This window comes from Malaya genurostris, chromosome 2, assembly GCF_030247185.1.
Source record: "Malaya genurostris strain Urasoe2022 chromosome 2, Malgen_1.1, whole genome shotgun sequence".
Taxonomy (NCBI): domain Eukaryota; kingdom Metazoa; phylum Arthropoda; class Insecta; order Diptera; family Culicidae; genus Malaya; species Malaya genurostris.
In genome coordinates this window covers 339947130-339963906 of record NC_080571.1, presented here as the reverse complement: position 1 = coordinate 339963906, position 16777 = coordinate 339947130, and the positions used below count along the sequence as shown (strand labels likewise).

At 35.1% G+C, this 16777-nt stretch overlaps 1 protein-coding gene across 1 annotated transcript in view; it reads right to left on the bottom strand.

The window, feature by feature from the left end:
- Positions 1-680, bottom strand: part of LOC131431777 (clavesin-1-like) — a 53640-nt gene extending 52960 nt beyond the window's left edge. Inside the window, exon 1 of the mRNA XM_058597656.1 lies at positions 104-680. Within this exon, the coding sequence (XP_058453639.1) occupies positions 104-287 (184 nt within the window). The 5' untranslated portion in view covers positions 288-680. The remainder of the gene's footprint in view (positions 1-103) is intronic.
- Between the last annotated feature and the right edge of the window lie 16097 nt (positions 681-16777).

Here is a 16777-nt window from a genome sequence, read left to right as displayed (position 1 = left end):
CTCACGCATCCGCAATCAGCCAGGATCACAACATCGCAAACATCGGTTCTCACTGATACATACGGCCCATTTCCCACCGGCCTCCTAGCATTGCTCTACTGACCTTGCAGCCTTGCCCTTAGGCTCTTGAGTGCCTCGGAAACAACGTCGGGTGTTTCGCGCAGCTCACGTGCCGCTTTTTCCTTTGATTTCGCATCGGTGTACTCTTCGTTCTCCAGCCGGACGCAATAGTCCTTGCCTACTTCGATGTAGGGATGGTTGTTTTCGTCGAATTTCAAGCTGTCCATTTTTGACACTGAAGAAGCGAAGCAAATCGAATCTTCTGGTAAATTGAACAGCAAACACCGGTTACTAGGATTACTATTGCCGCCCAACAGTCAAAATTGGCTGTGAAATCGCAACACTCGCGGCGCGCGCACGTTTCAAGCGGCGTTTCGAAAACTTTGGCGTTGTGGATTTGAGATTTGGCGAGGTTACAATTTTTTGTTTCTCACGGACAATTGGGGCTAGCAATTCACCACAGTTTGCACTTCAGTTCGCAATACCGCCGCCCGATCGCAATGGAGAACTAGCGTGAAATGATTCGAAGAGCCACTGGAGCCGCCGCCGCCGCCGACGTCGATGCTGCTGTTTTTGTTGTTGTTGTAAATAGCATTTGCCTATTGGTGCAGTGTTCGGAGATTGTCGTAATCGTCGGGCGAGAGACGCTGTTGTTTACTAAATGTGTATTGTTCAGAAGGCTTTAGCAAGCAAGTGAGGCAGTTGCATTGGCAGTGCTGAATACATTCTCGTGCTTGAGGAAGTGAGTTGCTTGTGTCAGCGTGAGATGTGGAAGGGTTGATTGGAACCGATTAAAATTGGTGAGTCGATTAAATTGCGTGGGGCACCAGGGGGGGAAAAAACGATACGTACATTATCTCTTGATCAGTTACGAACGGTTAGTTCAATGCTTACCGCTGAATTGCTACTACAGTGTCACTGTCGGTGTCATGACGCAGGAGTAAGAGAAAATGCCGTATGACGATTTATTTACTGCCAGTTTTACGAGTTGACATAGGTTTAAGTTGTTTTTATTGACAGAAAAAAATCAAACTTTGGAGCCCTGCGATGACATAGAAACGATTTGTTTGTTGAACATAGTAGTATTTATAAACATACTTTTGGACCTCTTTCGAAGTCCGAATAGGGTTATTAGCTCTAAACTGTAAATGTTAGTACATTTGGCATAAAATGGTTACTAAAAAAAAAGTACGGATGTGTAATGTCAGAGACACAACTGGATGTCGTGAATACGAATAAAACTGACACTCTTTCTTTATACTTTCGAATATCAATTAGTTGATCGATTATGTGAATTGTGCATGCTTTTCTCTTTTTCACTGCTAGAATTTGAAACGATACTCCTAAACTAAAGAACAGATTATTTACGTTAAACGTTCTGACACACAATTAAATATTACGAAATAACCAGCATAGTTCTTTATGCTAAAATAATGGTGGTTCTGAAAGGAACCTTTCATTAATGGCTTCTAAGTCGGTTCTATGCATTTTATATAGCAAATCAGCAGAAAGTTCTACTACAAACTACAAGTGGTTGAAAAATGGGCCGTATACAGTATAGTGAAAAACATTTCGTATAGTTCTTTTGGTATACAATTATTGTTCTAAATAGGAACATACAGAATTTTGATGTCAATTATTTCATTTCGGATTTATATATTTCAGTGAAAAAAAGTCCTCCTGACGACCGAAGTCCAAATGAGAGGACGACCTGAGCGTTTGATGATTTATACTTGATTTGTTCCTACTGATGTTGGTGGGAGAACCTCACCCTGACATCCAGTTCCGTCTGTAGCAATAGAAGAAATGAACAGTTTTTATTCAAAGATATCATTTTATTTTTGTTCAGTAGTTTCTGATATGTGCCTGACTACCTCTCAACCGTCTTCCGGATGCGAAAAAGTCAAGCAAGGGTGATCAATTTTCCTCATTATTTCCTAAAGTTTTAGAAAACTTTGTTTTTAAAATATTTTTAGAGTTTTTTCACGCTGTTGAAAATTTAATCACAAATTCCTGATAATATTTCCGATAGCTTGTAGAAAAAAATATGTTGTTGTGTTAAGTACATCAAAAGATATTCGTGATAAAGTTCGTCAGGACGCAGGATCTGAATCCTAAACCCATATTCCGGAACTAAGCTCTGAAACTTGAAGACGATTTCTCGCCACGACTACCAATATGGGTTGTGTAGAGTACAGTAAAGTAAAATTTCGCATAATTCTTTAGGAGTATTATTATGATTCTAAAAAGAACCGAATAGAAGAATTCTGGAATAAGGAACTGAACCTGAGTTCAGTTTAGTTGCAATTCTAGAACTACAATTTCGAAACTGAAATCAGTTCCGGAATATAGTTCCAGAATTTAGTTTCAGAATTCGAATGAAAGTTGCTACCTGAGCGTTTGAGGTTTCGTTTTGTTGATCCCTTCAATAGATGAATGAGGCAGAGCTGGTGTCTGTAGGCAACAGCTTGATTGTGTTTTGTAGATCTGAACAGGTTGTAACTTGTTTTCCTTCAGTGCTGCTTCCAAATGAGCAATTTCCATGTCCGGGAGGCCTCTGAGAACCACTTTGAAGGGGAATTTCATAAGATTTAGGTATTCTATGATCGTTTTATAATGCTCCGAAGAAGAAGCGATTATTTTCACACCGTCAGTGCAAAAACGAATTTCTGCACGTAATCCTTTTGCAATGAGACCATTTAGGTGGCCAATCAGAATTTTCGGCACACATTTCACATAAAATGGAGGCAACTTTTCCTTTTTATCAATTTCGTCCACTGGTATAACAGCATACGGGTTGTTCTTAAGCAGTCTTTTGTTATTGTTTGGATCTTTATCATATCCAGGAAGTCTACGCTTTCCACCAGGGAGAGACCGGTTTTTTCCCCATGTCTGGGATAGGCAAACTTGCACTAGACAACGACTAGACGAATGATAGATTTTCGACCACGGTTCCCCTTTTATACGCATTCAGATGAAGATATGTGCCTGACTACCTCAAAATCGTTTTTGAGTTGTTTGTGGTTATCTCACACTGTTCAAAATATTATCCTAAATTCCTGATTATATTTTTGATGGAGTAGTGAAAGAATTATGTTACTTTCATTAATACAAGTCGAGATATTCACGATTAAGTTCTGCCCATTCTTCCATATCGGTAATTTAGTAAAGTAAGTCGTATTCACGACAAAATGAGAACATTTTTTGTCTAAAAAGTTCTGAATACATAAATAAATGATGAAATTAAAAGTTCAGATGAACGCGAGCGTATTTCGGAAGCATGTTTGGCTGAGTTGATGCAGTTGCGTTTGGACTTTTGGTGTCGATTGGTAATTATTAACGAAACCTGGATACAGGCACGTATACAAGGAGGGATCTTAGGGATTTAAACCTCTCCCGAAACTTATAAAAATAACTATGTTATGAAAACTATTCTCTATAAATATGAAAAAAAAATTTCCAGGCACAAAAAAATTTAATTGCGATAATAGTGAAGATGATAGTACGGGTTGAAAGATTACGACGTTCTTTAAGTGTTTGTATATTGATGAGCATACAGCGTGCTTCATATGATGGTAGAGGAAATGCTGTCCAGTTTAATTTACGAAGTGCACATGAAAGTAATTGTTTCTGGATCGATTCAATGCGTTCTTCGTGAGTAATACTATATGGATTTCATACTAGGCTACAACATTATAAAATAGGTCTGACATATGTACTATATAATAATTTGATTGTATATGGGTCCTTGAAGTTACTACTGAAGCGTTCAATAAAGCCTTATGGTATTGTAGTGTTCCACAAAAGTGAGTTTTAAGTCTAACACTACGCCTAAATCTCGTACAATTTTACATTTTTCTACACATTGTTTTCCTACATGTATGTCTATAGCAATAGTTTCATTTTTTCTACTGAATGATATGGAGTTACATTTTCGTTAAATATGATTCGAGCCACTGAAGTAGAATGTGTTCTATGCCATATTTTTGCAGTTTGTATAATAGTAATGGTATGTCGATACGTTCGAAAGCTTTACTAAAGTCAGTGTATAGAGTTTCTACGTGGTGATAGTGATAAATTCTAGTAGATTTGTTGTGGTTGAGCGACCTTTAAAAACTACATGCTGTTTGTTTGTTATTACATGTTTCAGTTGTTGGAAAAGTTTTAATTTTTAAAATTTTTTTGCAATTAATTTAAAAATGCTTGAAATAATGGCTATTCCACGGTAGTTGCAAAGAAATGCTTCATTTTTTCCATAAAGGCATGTTTGATGCATTCACACAAAAGTCTAATGTGCAATTTGTGAAAAGAAGGTCTAAATATGCGTTTTGTTGATTTTTTATGGAGTTTACCTGATGCAGGCCAAAGTTAGAAATTTTGTCGAAGAAGTAATGCAATGTTTCGTTTTCTCCTACGACTGGAAGTAAGATGGATTCATCTTGACAGAATTTTTCGGTGATATTTTTGGAAACATAAGTAGTATGAGAGTGGCATAATTACACCACTAGGTGGATTGAAAAAGGTTATTCTTTGTAATTTGACTTTAAAATTTTAAGATCGATTTTTTTGTGTAAAGTTTGGTTAGTAATTTGTTCAGTATTTTCATTAAAAAATTAGACTTATTTTGAGAGCTTCACCAAACAAATTTTTGTGGGATTTATCATCCTTTTTTATTCCTTTAAAAAGATAGTCTAGATTAATTTTGGAAAAATAAAATTTGCTCACTGGCTTTTTGTGATAAAGTTTATAAGCTGCCAACTTGCGCGAAATTTATCTATTCGAATCCTACATTGAAAAAGGCGGGTGGGTAATGTCACAGACATAACTGGAGGACGTGAATACGAATAAAACTGATATGTTTCTTTTTCACTTCCGGATAAAGATAATCATTCGTATTAGATTGTGTATATTTTGCAACTTTAATTGCTTTGCTTCCAGAATTTTAACGATGCATCTATACTAACAGTACGACTAATTGACGGTAAACATATTCTACCATACAATTAAATAACACGGAACAAATACAGTTTTGTAGATTTAGATACTCAGTAGACTTCTTCAAATTCTTTTGGAAATACTTTAGTGGTTCTGAAAAACCGCTATGCGTAATTTGTCCAATGTTTAGAACTGTTAAAATTCAAGAACTAATATAGACACCTGGGGCACGCTCCGAATTCAGCTGCAAATTTTCGCAATCTAGATCAAAAACTCAGGTCATAAATCTAGTTCTAGAAGTAAGAAACTAAAGTTATTTGTAGAATTTCCTTAATTGAGTTACAGAACTAAATTCTAAACTTGAATTCCAAGTCTTAATATAGGAACTGAATTCAGTTCCAGCATCTAGTTCCAGAAATCTTGTTCACAATTTACTGTTTCAACATGTAGGTTCTGAATTCTGGAAATGAATGCTGAAACTGAATTGATTAAATAAATTCTGAAACTTAGTTTAAGAATTAAACTCTGGTTTTGAATTCATTTTTTTAATGAAGGTTCGGTGTTCAGACCTAATATTTAGTTTCAGAATCTAAAAATCATATCCAGAATTTTGTTTATTAATTCTGATGATAAAATCCTAATTCATATCTCTGGATTGATTCGAATTCCTGAAAAAGGAACTAAATTTGAAACCAGTTTCAAAAACCAGAAATATGATTCATAGTTAAAATTCTGAACCTGTAATCTGGAACTAAATTTTGAAATAGAAGTATGAAACTAAATTTGGAGCTTAAAATAACTTCAGAATTCAGGTGGACCAGAATCTAGGTTTACCATCCCATTATTACTGATGTTGGTGGAAGATTTTCAGCACGATATTCAGTTCCGTCACTCGGCCAGTAGAACATCGGAACTGATATGTGCCTGACTACCTCAAAACCGTCGTCCTGGTGCGAAAAAGGCAAGCAAACGTGGTGAGTTCCTTATTGTTTCAAAAGTTTGAGAAAACGTAGTTTTTGAAATATTTATGGTTGTTTTACACTGTTGAAAATTTATTCACAAATTCTTGCTTATATTTCTGATAGCATGGAGAAAAAATTATGTTGTTGCATTAAGTATAAAAAGAGATATTCACGATCAAAAACTTATCACTCTCCCAGAGGGTAAATTTTGAAAAGGCGACCCATAGTAAAGTAAGTCGTATTCACGACAAAAAAATCAGTTTTCAAAATTTAAAGTCAATTCACAATAAAAAAAAACACTATTTTCGAATTTAATGGAACTTTGTTCCCTGGTTGGTTATTATTTTCCATCCCAACCGTCCATGAATTGTGAGGCAAGTAGTTTTAGGAAAAAAATGTGTTTCTAAAACTTTTTCTTCTCCATTACTGAGTTTTTTTTGGCAAATATCAGGCAACTAGTATTCTGTGAAATCTCCTCTCAAATTAAGATTTCATAAATTCTTGGATGATAATGACTTTCAGTTTAGTTTAGTTTTCGATTGAAAGACACTGTATATTTTTTTTAAATTTTCACAGTCAATTTGTTTCAGTGTATGACTATGGAAGTGTTTTCAGAATTTTTATCGGAAAATTTCACTATTCTTTACGTTTACGTCAGTTTATTGACTTATCAATTTTAGTTGGTTTGACGTAAAGTCGTCATAGCTAAGTTCAGTTTTTGCAATGACAGAGTGGAAACATATATTGGAGAAGCCTACCCAATAAATGGGAAACTCATAGAAAAATTGATTTTTTGGTAAAAGATACGCTCAGAGACAGAACTCGAACCTGCGTTCTCATGCACTCCGTGCATACGCGTTACCATTACTGTTACCATTCGCTGTTACCTTTGGAGTTGCTCAAAGTCACCTGGAACCGTTTATATTTTTATTGTATCTAAAAGATCCTAATTTTTCGATCAAGTCCCTCCTTTTTTTTCTTCGGATTCCTTATGTTTGAACTAGTTATGGATATAACGAGTCCATTGCTAGCATGTGTCGTATATTTAACAAATGTTTCAACTCTTTCGACTATTATTTATCACGTAATGTTATCAAAAAAACGTTCCTCATGTTATTGTCTCATTAGATATAGTTACTATAGAAGCATTAGATTTATGGAAATGAATCATTCCGATGATTGTAATCTGTTGATGCAGAAGATGAGGAGGTTTCATGCCTGCTGGAGAGCAAGTTTGACAGAAACGAACTCCAGTGGGCTTTTCTCTGCTGCAAATAAAAGAATAAAAGGTGTGGAGGAAAAGAAAGACATTCAGAGTAAAATCCGACAACAGGAGAAGGCGCTGTCTCAGAAAACAAAAGCTTAACAGGTGGCGATAAATAATTGAAGCTGAAATTAAAAATATTGAATCAGATCATCCCGATGTGATCTACCTTAAAAGTCGTCTTACCGAGAAGGAAAAGCTTGCCGAGCAAGAAGATTTTTGAAACAAAAAAAGAATGTCTTCACTGAAATCTGTTTAACTTCATTCAAAATCACAAAATTGTAAGCAATTTAATTTTCACTGTTACATTTTCCATATATCAGAGAGTATATATTAACTATTTTTCAACTTCTTTGTATAGACACAAAACAAAAACTAATCGTACGATATGCGTCAAAATTTGACAGAATGTGTATAAAAGTGTTGCCAACGTTGAAAGAATAAGAGTTTACCGATTGAACAAGCGCGGGAATTTTAAAATGAAAATTCCGGTTCTTTTGTATCATAAGGTATAATCGTAAAAAAAGCTCATATATTTCAATATTTCATACATCTCCAAATTTGAGGGAAAGAAATTATCTAAATGCTGTACGGGATTCATTTCTGGCTTTTAGAAGGGCAAAATTGTGAAAACACTGTTCGGAACATTTTTCTCGAGCGCGAAGCAGTCAAATACTAGGCTTTATATGTGCTCGTTTGTGTGCGGAAAGTGCACAAAACTAATCAAATTTGCATAGAAACAATCTTGATAGCTCTTAAGATAACATTCAGAGCCATTCGAACGGCTGACTCTGTATAATACTCCTCATCGTTGTCCGCTTCTCGTTTTCTTTTTCTCCAATGCAAACGACCAGCAGCTGGATGACACAATCGCTCTTGTTTGAAGCGAAACTTACACTGCGAATGTCCAACAGCAGATATGCTCACAGAAAAAAATAGTTGTTGTTGTTCTGCGTTCAGGCTTAAGGAACGGAGTCTCATATTCGCCACTGACTGAAGCAACAGTTGCATAATTTCGGATTTCGGATGTTCCACTGTCATCACGTAGATGGAGGCCTGCACACTCGATGTGTTTCCGGTCATGGAGTATCATAGACTGAAAGCTAACTTTTATATTTATATATATATATATATATATATATATATATATATATATATATATATATATATATATATATATATATATATATATATATATATATATATATATATATATATATATATATATATATAATACTTTTAATTTAATTTTCTTTTCTTTTCAGGAAACGCTTTCGGACATCCAAAGGAAAAACTTAACCGCACTCTACGAATATCCAGATAGAAGTATATTCTTTTTCATTTGCTTTACATTATTCTCTAGTTTCAGCGATTGGCAGCACTGTCGATCGTTTAACATATCGACCATGTATAATTATTGTATTGGTGTGTACATATCAGTTCTTCCCTTTTTAGAAGTTATATTACTAATCTATATATATATACATATTTACATTTTAATTCATTTTATCGTTACTTCGAAAGATATTTTAATTCTAATATTTTTCTTTTCAGATTGGACTGTTATATCCTGAATTCAAATTATTATTCAATTATTAAATAATTGTGTTAAATTCAATTTTTTTTAAATATAATCAATTGTATGAATAAACTGGATCATCTTTCTTTTTCCGAGGACGTTTCGAACGTCTAAGACAGCCTCCCGGCAAGTTCGCCGTTGAAGCCTTCCTTTTTCTTCCGACCTTTGCCGGATTTTGCTCTGGGAATCCCCTGAGCAACTCCTCCTCCGAGCCGCTTCCAGCTCCCACCAAAACTTCTTGTTCCTCCAAAACATCCTCTTGTATGTCTCGCGCGTCTGGTGCCAACATTACATTTGGCCTTATTTCCCAAAATTGATTAGTGTTGCGCCGGATTTGATCCCTGTGCGCCATTATTAACGCGTTTCCATACTGGATCTGGAATGTATTTAATGAAAATTGTTTTAAAAATGTTGTCTTTATCCATCTATTTGGTAAGTGATGATGGTAGTTTTTATACCAAACGGTATCACCCTCCATCAGATCACTTAAGTCATCCTTTCGACTCAATTTGTTATTTTTTTTTTTTTTATTCAATAGTAACATGTTTGAAGGCACACTGCTTAAGCTCTTAGATGCCAAGGGCAGGTCAATTTGTTATTGTTTTGTTTTGGAATAATTTCCACATTATCATCATCTAGGGTTTTTTTGTATTGAAATATGATTTTTATCATTATTTTTAGGATTTAATAAATCAAGCATAGTTTTTGGTTTATAATTGAATATATATTCTGTGGGAAATCGCCCATCACTTGTCATATTATTATTTCTATAGTTCATCAAAAATAAATTAATCTGATCCTCCAAATCAACATTTGCCAAATCCGGCTCTAATAAAAACTTTTTTAAAACTTCTTTTGTTGTTCTAACAAGTCTCTCGGCCTGGCCGTTACTTGAAGGGTTATATGGTGGACTTTTCAACACCTTAATTCCTTGCCTTTCTAAAAAGATTGTAAATGAATAAGAATTGAATGGAGGACCGCCGTCAGAAACCAGAACATCTGGTAATCCAAATCTAGCGAAATACGGTACCAATTTCTTCACTACCTTAGCACAATCCGTGCCCTTTTTCATCCAATCTACCTCCAACCACTTTGAGAAAGAATCAACAATCAATAGAAAAGTGTGGTGAGAAAAATGAAAAAAATCGATATGAATTCGACTAAAAGGTCTTGTAGTAGGTGTCCAATAAGACAAAACCTTTGTTTTTGGCACTACTACCATGCTACTACAAACTTCGCATGTTGTAACATAATTTTCAATATCTTTGTTTATCCCAAACCAGTAAACCTGTTTTCTTGCCAACTGTTTCATTTTAACCATTCCCGCGTGATTGGCATGTAAAAGTTTAAGTATCCCGCTTTTCATTTTATGTGGAATCACCACTCTATTTTGATACAATACGCATCCGTCAGTTATCTCCAAATCATTCTGATTGGCATAAACGTCTAAAAAGCGTTTGTCCAACTTTTTCGGCCAACCATCACGCATAAAAGTCATAATCTGTTTTAAGAAAATGTCGTCATTTGACTCTTTGGCAATAATAACAAAGTCAATTGGGAAATCGTTGCTAAAATTTATGCTTCTTATAAAATTTTGATCTAATTCTACGGGAACCGACTGCTCTACTGGGAATCGCGAACAGAAATCCGCATTACCCATTTTCACAGAAGGCCTGTACTGGATTTCGAAGTCATAAATTGATAATTCTAGAATATATCGTTGAAGTCTTGTTACAAATATTGAATTTTTGCCTTCTTTGCCGAATATCCCTATCAATGGCTTGTGATCAGTATAAGCGATGAACTTTTGCCCATAAAGGTATTTGTGAAACTTTTTAATTGTACAAACTAAAGCCAAGGCTTCTAAATGAAGAATTGGATATCGCTTTTGCGCGTCATTTAACGTAAAAGAAGTAAAGCAAATTGGCTTTTCTCTGCCATCTATCACATGTGCAATAACACCATAGCCTGAGGCATCGGTCACGACCACAATTTTTTTCCTGGGATCATAAAACTCTAGTATGTTCGCTGATATCAAAGATTGCTTACTATCTTGGAATGCTTTTTCGCAATTTTTATCCCAAACGAATTTTACATCTTTTCTCAACAAATTGTAAAGATAAAACAATTTGGAAGACATATGAGAAACAAATTTATTATAATAGTTGATTAATCCTAAAACGGATTTCAATTCATTCTCATTCTTAGGCACTTTTGCTCTTTGAATAGTAGATATTTTTTCTGGACTAGGTAGTAACCCTTTTTCACTTATTATGTGTCCTAAATAATTTAATTGAGAAACAAAGAATTTGCATTTTTCTAGATTTACTTTTATATATGCCTTCGCAAGCCTATCCAAAACTAAATACAGTTTATTACGACAATCGTTCAGGTTTTCACCCGCAATCAGTACGTCGTCTAGATAGCAATATACTCCAGTAATACCATTCAGTATTTGATCCATAACTTGTTGAAATATTGAGGCGCTAGAAGAAGCACCCTGTGGTAACCGGTTGTAAGTAAACAAACCCTTTAATAGTATTTATCACCATGAATTTCTTAGATCGTTCTGTCAAGGCTAGCTGTGTATATGCGCCTTGCAAGTCAAGTGAACAAAAAACCTTGCAATTTGCCAATTTAGCAAATAAATCATTAGCAGAAGGTAAGGGATAAGTATTCGGTATTAAAACTTTGTTTACCGAAACTTTGCAATCAATTACTAGTCTAATTTGGTCATCTTTCTTTATAACTACTATCACAGGTGATGCCCATTCGCTGGTCTTTACCGGCGTTATCACATTCTCTTTCTCTAACTTATCCAAATATAATAAAACTTTCTCCCTTAATCTGAAGGGTACGTCGTAAGCTTTTTCAAAAATTGGGATTTCCCGTTTCATAATTAAATCTGCTTCAAATCCCTTGATGGGTGTCGAAAAATCTTTTTTGAAAATTTCCGAATATCTGATTTTTATTTCTTTCAAGAAATTATCACCATTTGGTGTAATCATGCTGTTAATTTGTTCATTCATAATAATTCTATTCGAAAAGGTTTTCCTCCATTGAGGAAAGAAAATATCTAACCAGTTTCTCCCAAATAATGGTATGAAATGGTATTCAGTATCCAAAATCAAAATAATCAAATAGTGTTCACACCCACTCAGTTTTACCGAAACATTTGCTTCTCCTTTTATTTTCAGCTTAGAACCGTTGACTACTAATAATGTTTTATCGCATTTGTCCAACCCCTTAACAAAAAGCTTTTTATATTGGTTAAAACCCATTACTGTTACTGTGGACCCGCAATCCACTTCCATTTCTATGCAAATATTTTCAATCGAAACATCAATCAAGCAAGGCTTACTAATCTTATTAGAGGACTTCACATGCATGCACTGTAATTCACCTGGATTCCATTCGTTGTATTCGTCTTCACTGTCCGTGTCCATTTTGTTATCTGTAGACGTCATTTTACCCAGGTCAGTGAGGTCAGTTCCTTCTCTGCTTTGGATCCCGGTTTAGTCGAATCTATAAACTTTACTGCCTCTCTTTTCATGTTTTTTAACTTAAAACATTTCCTTTTTAAATGCTCCTTAATTCCACAATAGTCACATATCATCTCTGTGTAATTTCGTTTAAATTTTTTGTCCAAATGATCGTTATTGTATTGATTATGTCTGTTATTGTAGTGATTATTGTATCTGTTATTAGTATTTCTATTATTGTAATCATTTCTGTTATTGTATCTATATGTCTGTTTCGTATTTGTGTACTGCTTACTAGTGCTGGGTTTATTAATATGTTGTGTTTTCCAATCTTGATGGTATTTATAACCCTTGTCACCCAAACGCTCATGAACCGGTCTCTTAATAAAGTTTATGTTTTCCGGTGGTCCATATGGACTATGATTGGAGACGGTTCCGTAATCCGGAAAGAAACTATTTACCTTCAAAGTGCGGGCATTATCTTTAGCCATACACCAAGTCGTAATAAATCGGTCCATTGACTCGAGAGTCAACTTCTCCTCATTCAGTAAAAGTTGTTTCAAATTCTCATCTCGTAATCCAGCAAGAACACGATCTTGAATTGCCAATTTTTTAAATTCTCCGAAACCGCAGAACTCCGCCTGCAGTTTCACTGCCTGTACGAAGTCCTCGGCCGATTCATCCGGTTGCTGAACGCGATGACTGAAACGAAATCTTTGAACCAAATCCGGCTCCGTTTTATCCAATTTTTGTTTCAGTTTATTTATAATATCACCATAAGTAGCTGCCATAAGAGCATCTTTAGTGAAAATCATTTTTAATTGTGCATACACAAAAGGTCCACACAAATTCATGAAATGTGACTTTTGCTTTGCATCAGCCACCTCATTGGCTTCAAATGTGAATGCCAACCGATCGGCCCAATCCCCGAAAGAGGTACCTTTACGGTATGGTTCTATAGTAGATACCAAACTCATTTTGTTTGAAAATTTACTCAAGAAAAAAAATATTAAGGAAACACTTTATGTTAAACCACGGTAAAATAAATAATATAATATTTAAAGAAATTCAAAATAAAATAAAAAATACAAAATGGAAAAAAAAACACAAGATATCGAATCGATCAGTTTTACTTTTATAAATAAAAGTTAAAAAACACTCACCAAAATCACTGTCCCGGCCTTTGCCAGCTGATAATAAATCCCAGAAATTACGCTGTTTTATACCAACCGAACTTTTCCAGTTGTAGCTTCCAAACTGGATAAATTCCTCTGGCCCTCAAACCAGATTATCAATTCCGCAATCCTCAGTGCCAATGTTTTGAATTTCTGTAGCCTTCCTTGCTGTAATCTCTTTTTTTTTTCTAAAAAATACGAAAAAACAAAACACTCTTAGTATTCTGCTTAATAATAATTCATCCACAATAACACTTTGTTCTATAACAAAACCCTTTTGTTCTAATTGTCCTTCAGAACAAAAAAAAATGTGCAAATTTCCGACAAATTTAAAAGAAAAGTATACGATGTTCTTCACAGAATAGTTAAAATATAGTTTTTTTTTTCTTTTTATCACTAATTCGTTTAATTTAAACAAAATTTATTAAAAAACTTGTTTCCGGCTTACCGCAATACCGTTGACCTCGAAGCTTCAAGGTGAAACACAAAAATTGCAATGGCTGTCCCAGCAAAACCGTCCTCGTGGCTGAATTTGCCCCTTAGTGCTCCGTATTTTCAATTACCTTGATGCTGCCGACAGAAGTTAATTTCTTCTGTGCCGATTCCGAAAGGTCGATGGTTACTGGAATTACCTTTTTCAGCGGTTGAAACAACGGTATTATCTCCTCCTGATGCAACCTCGTTGAATATGAAGATGGCTGCCTAACCCGTACAAGGACGCCGATCGCATGTACTCCGTAACTTTGCAGGAAACTCCTCTTTTCCACCACTTTTTCCGCTCATAAAAAAAACTTATTCACATCAAACGAGCGTTAAATTATTTCACCTCGTCGCCACTTTTATATTTATATATATATATATATATATATATATATATATATATATATATATATATATATATATATATATATATATATATATAATACTTTTAATTTAATTTTCTTTTCTTTTCCGGAAACGCTTTCGGACGTCCAAAGGAAAAACTTAACCGCACTCTACGAATATCCAGATAGAAGTATATTCTTTTTCATTTGCTTTACATTATTCTCTAGTTTCAGCGATTGGCAGCACTGTCGATCGTTTAACATATCGACCATGTATAATTATTGTATTGGTGTGTACATATCACTAACAATCGTGCAACAGGGTCTATTTGAAGATTCGGTTGATTTTGATGTTTCGTATTTGGACCCATTTTTTCACAATTTAATTAATGTTTACGTAATAAACGCGGTATTCAGAACAATCTTAACCCTTCTTCGTTTGGTCTCGTGAAAAGAATTAGAGAAAATACTCAGGAAAAAAGAAGTCAAATAACTGTTTCGTGTCTAATTGAGCTATGACGAAACGTTTCTGTTCTGTAGGGATAATTCATTATATAGAAGCTGGTAAGCCTACTATGAGAAAATCGAGTGCATCTTTTTGTCACATATTCGCACACATACAAACAAGCCTTTTCCGTTCTCGTTGAGCTTATTCAACGCGGTTCAATTATTCTCAAGTAGTTATAAAACACTCAAAGGTCATACTAGAGACCTAGCAATTGAAGTGTCGAGCTCAGCAATAATTTTCCATCTTTAAGTGCTGTGTGTCATGACGGATATTGCGACTTTCTACGTTCGGAATACTTAGTTGCCTCAGTCATGAATATCGACTGAACTACTCAACGAGTACACCTCTGACCCCACTGTCACTGTCATTGCTTTAATTTTCTGCTTGGAGATTATAGAGATTGTCAGATTGAGTTAACAAACAAGATAATTACTTATACTTTTGCAAACGAACTACGCAACAAGTTGAGTTTTCACAGCGGAGACATCAATTATTGACATCTAATTGTCAAGTGTGTTCAAGAACCATCTGTAGCAAAGCGTTTTTTTGTGAGCTAAGTTGCACAGCGTGCTACTTAGGATGTGATACCGTCCTTTTTTATTTAATCATATAAGTTTAAAGGCACACTGCTTAAGCTCTAAAATCCCGAAGGCATTTTCAAATTTTAAACAAACTATTTATTTAAAACTAGTATAATTTCAACTATTGTGGTGTTGTCGCATAGGGGTTATGGTGATCTACTTTGGAGAATCCTGCCTCCAGAAATTGTTTCTCGTTTCTCGTTTTTATCTGGATCTGACTTCAAGTTCCGAAATTATAAAGTAAAGTGTGCCAACGAAAATTATACTCAGTTCGCTTTTACATCCCGGGTTGGCGGTTCAATGCATAGGACGCTGGTCTTACAAGCCAGTTGTCGTATGTTCGAGCCCCGACCTGGAAGGATTCTTAGTGTCAGTAGGATCCATAGTACTAGCCATACAATGATTCTGTACACTAAGAATCGGCTTCGAAGTCTGTTGAAACAGAAAGGCAAAATTCCACAAAAGGGATGTAATGCCAAGACTTTGACTTTGCTCGCTTTCACATCTCATCCAAGTCTGATGAAACAAAATCGCTTATGTTCGGGACAGAAGAAACCAAGTACAGTATTAGGTTTTGCACGATGACGACACAAATGAACTGCCGATGAATCAAGTTCATCTTTGACAGTTGCCGTGTACTTGTTTTGTTTTGCGACTGCAAGTTGAAAATTGAAAAAATGACGAAAAAGTGCCTGTTAAAAACGTATTCCACAGTGAAAATAACTAAAAAGATTGCCCTGTATGTGTTTCCAGCATCAAGGAGCGATTTATGTATGAATCTGTTGAGTGTGAGGCGACTTGCAATTTTTACATTCAAACGATGAACTTCTGATGAACTTTTAAACTGTAAACAAGTGCACGTCGACTGTCAAAAAAAGTTCATTCTGTTCATTTTTATGAGGTTATGTCATGTTCGTGCTAAACCTAATTGTGTAGTGAACAATAGAGTGGCCTCGAAATGAGTGAACCAAACGAACAAAAGCTACCGCCGACACGAAAGGATACAATTGTTGTTGACTTCAGGCAGTGCAAAATTCGACCTTCGATACGAGAACTTGAAGGTTTGCTTAAGGAGCAAATGCATCTTGACATTGAACGTGTGCATTTACTTCAATGCAATAAGACCAATAATGTTGTTTATATCCAGTTCTATAAAGAGTTGGATGCAATTCAATTCGCTAAAGACAATAACAATGTGCACTATGTGGAGCACGAGAACATTGAGTACAACATTCCAGTATATATGGAACATAGTGCTATAGAAGTGCGTGTGCAGGATCTTCCCTCAAGCGTAACCGATATTCGCAAAACTATTACCCAATAGGAAGAGATTCTCTCTATCGAAAAAGAAAAGTGGAAGAACTTTTCCCCCGGTATTCTAAATGGCGTACGTTTGTTACGCATACA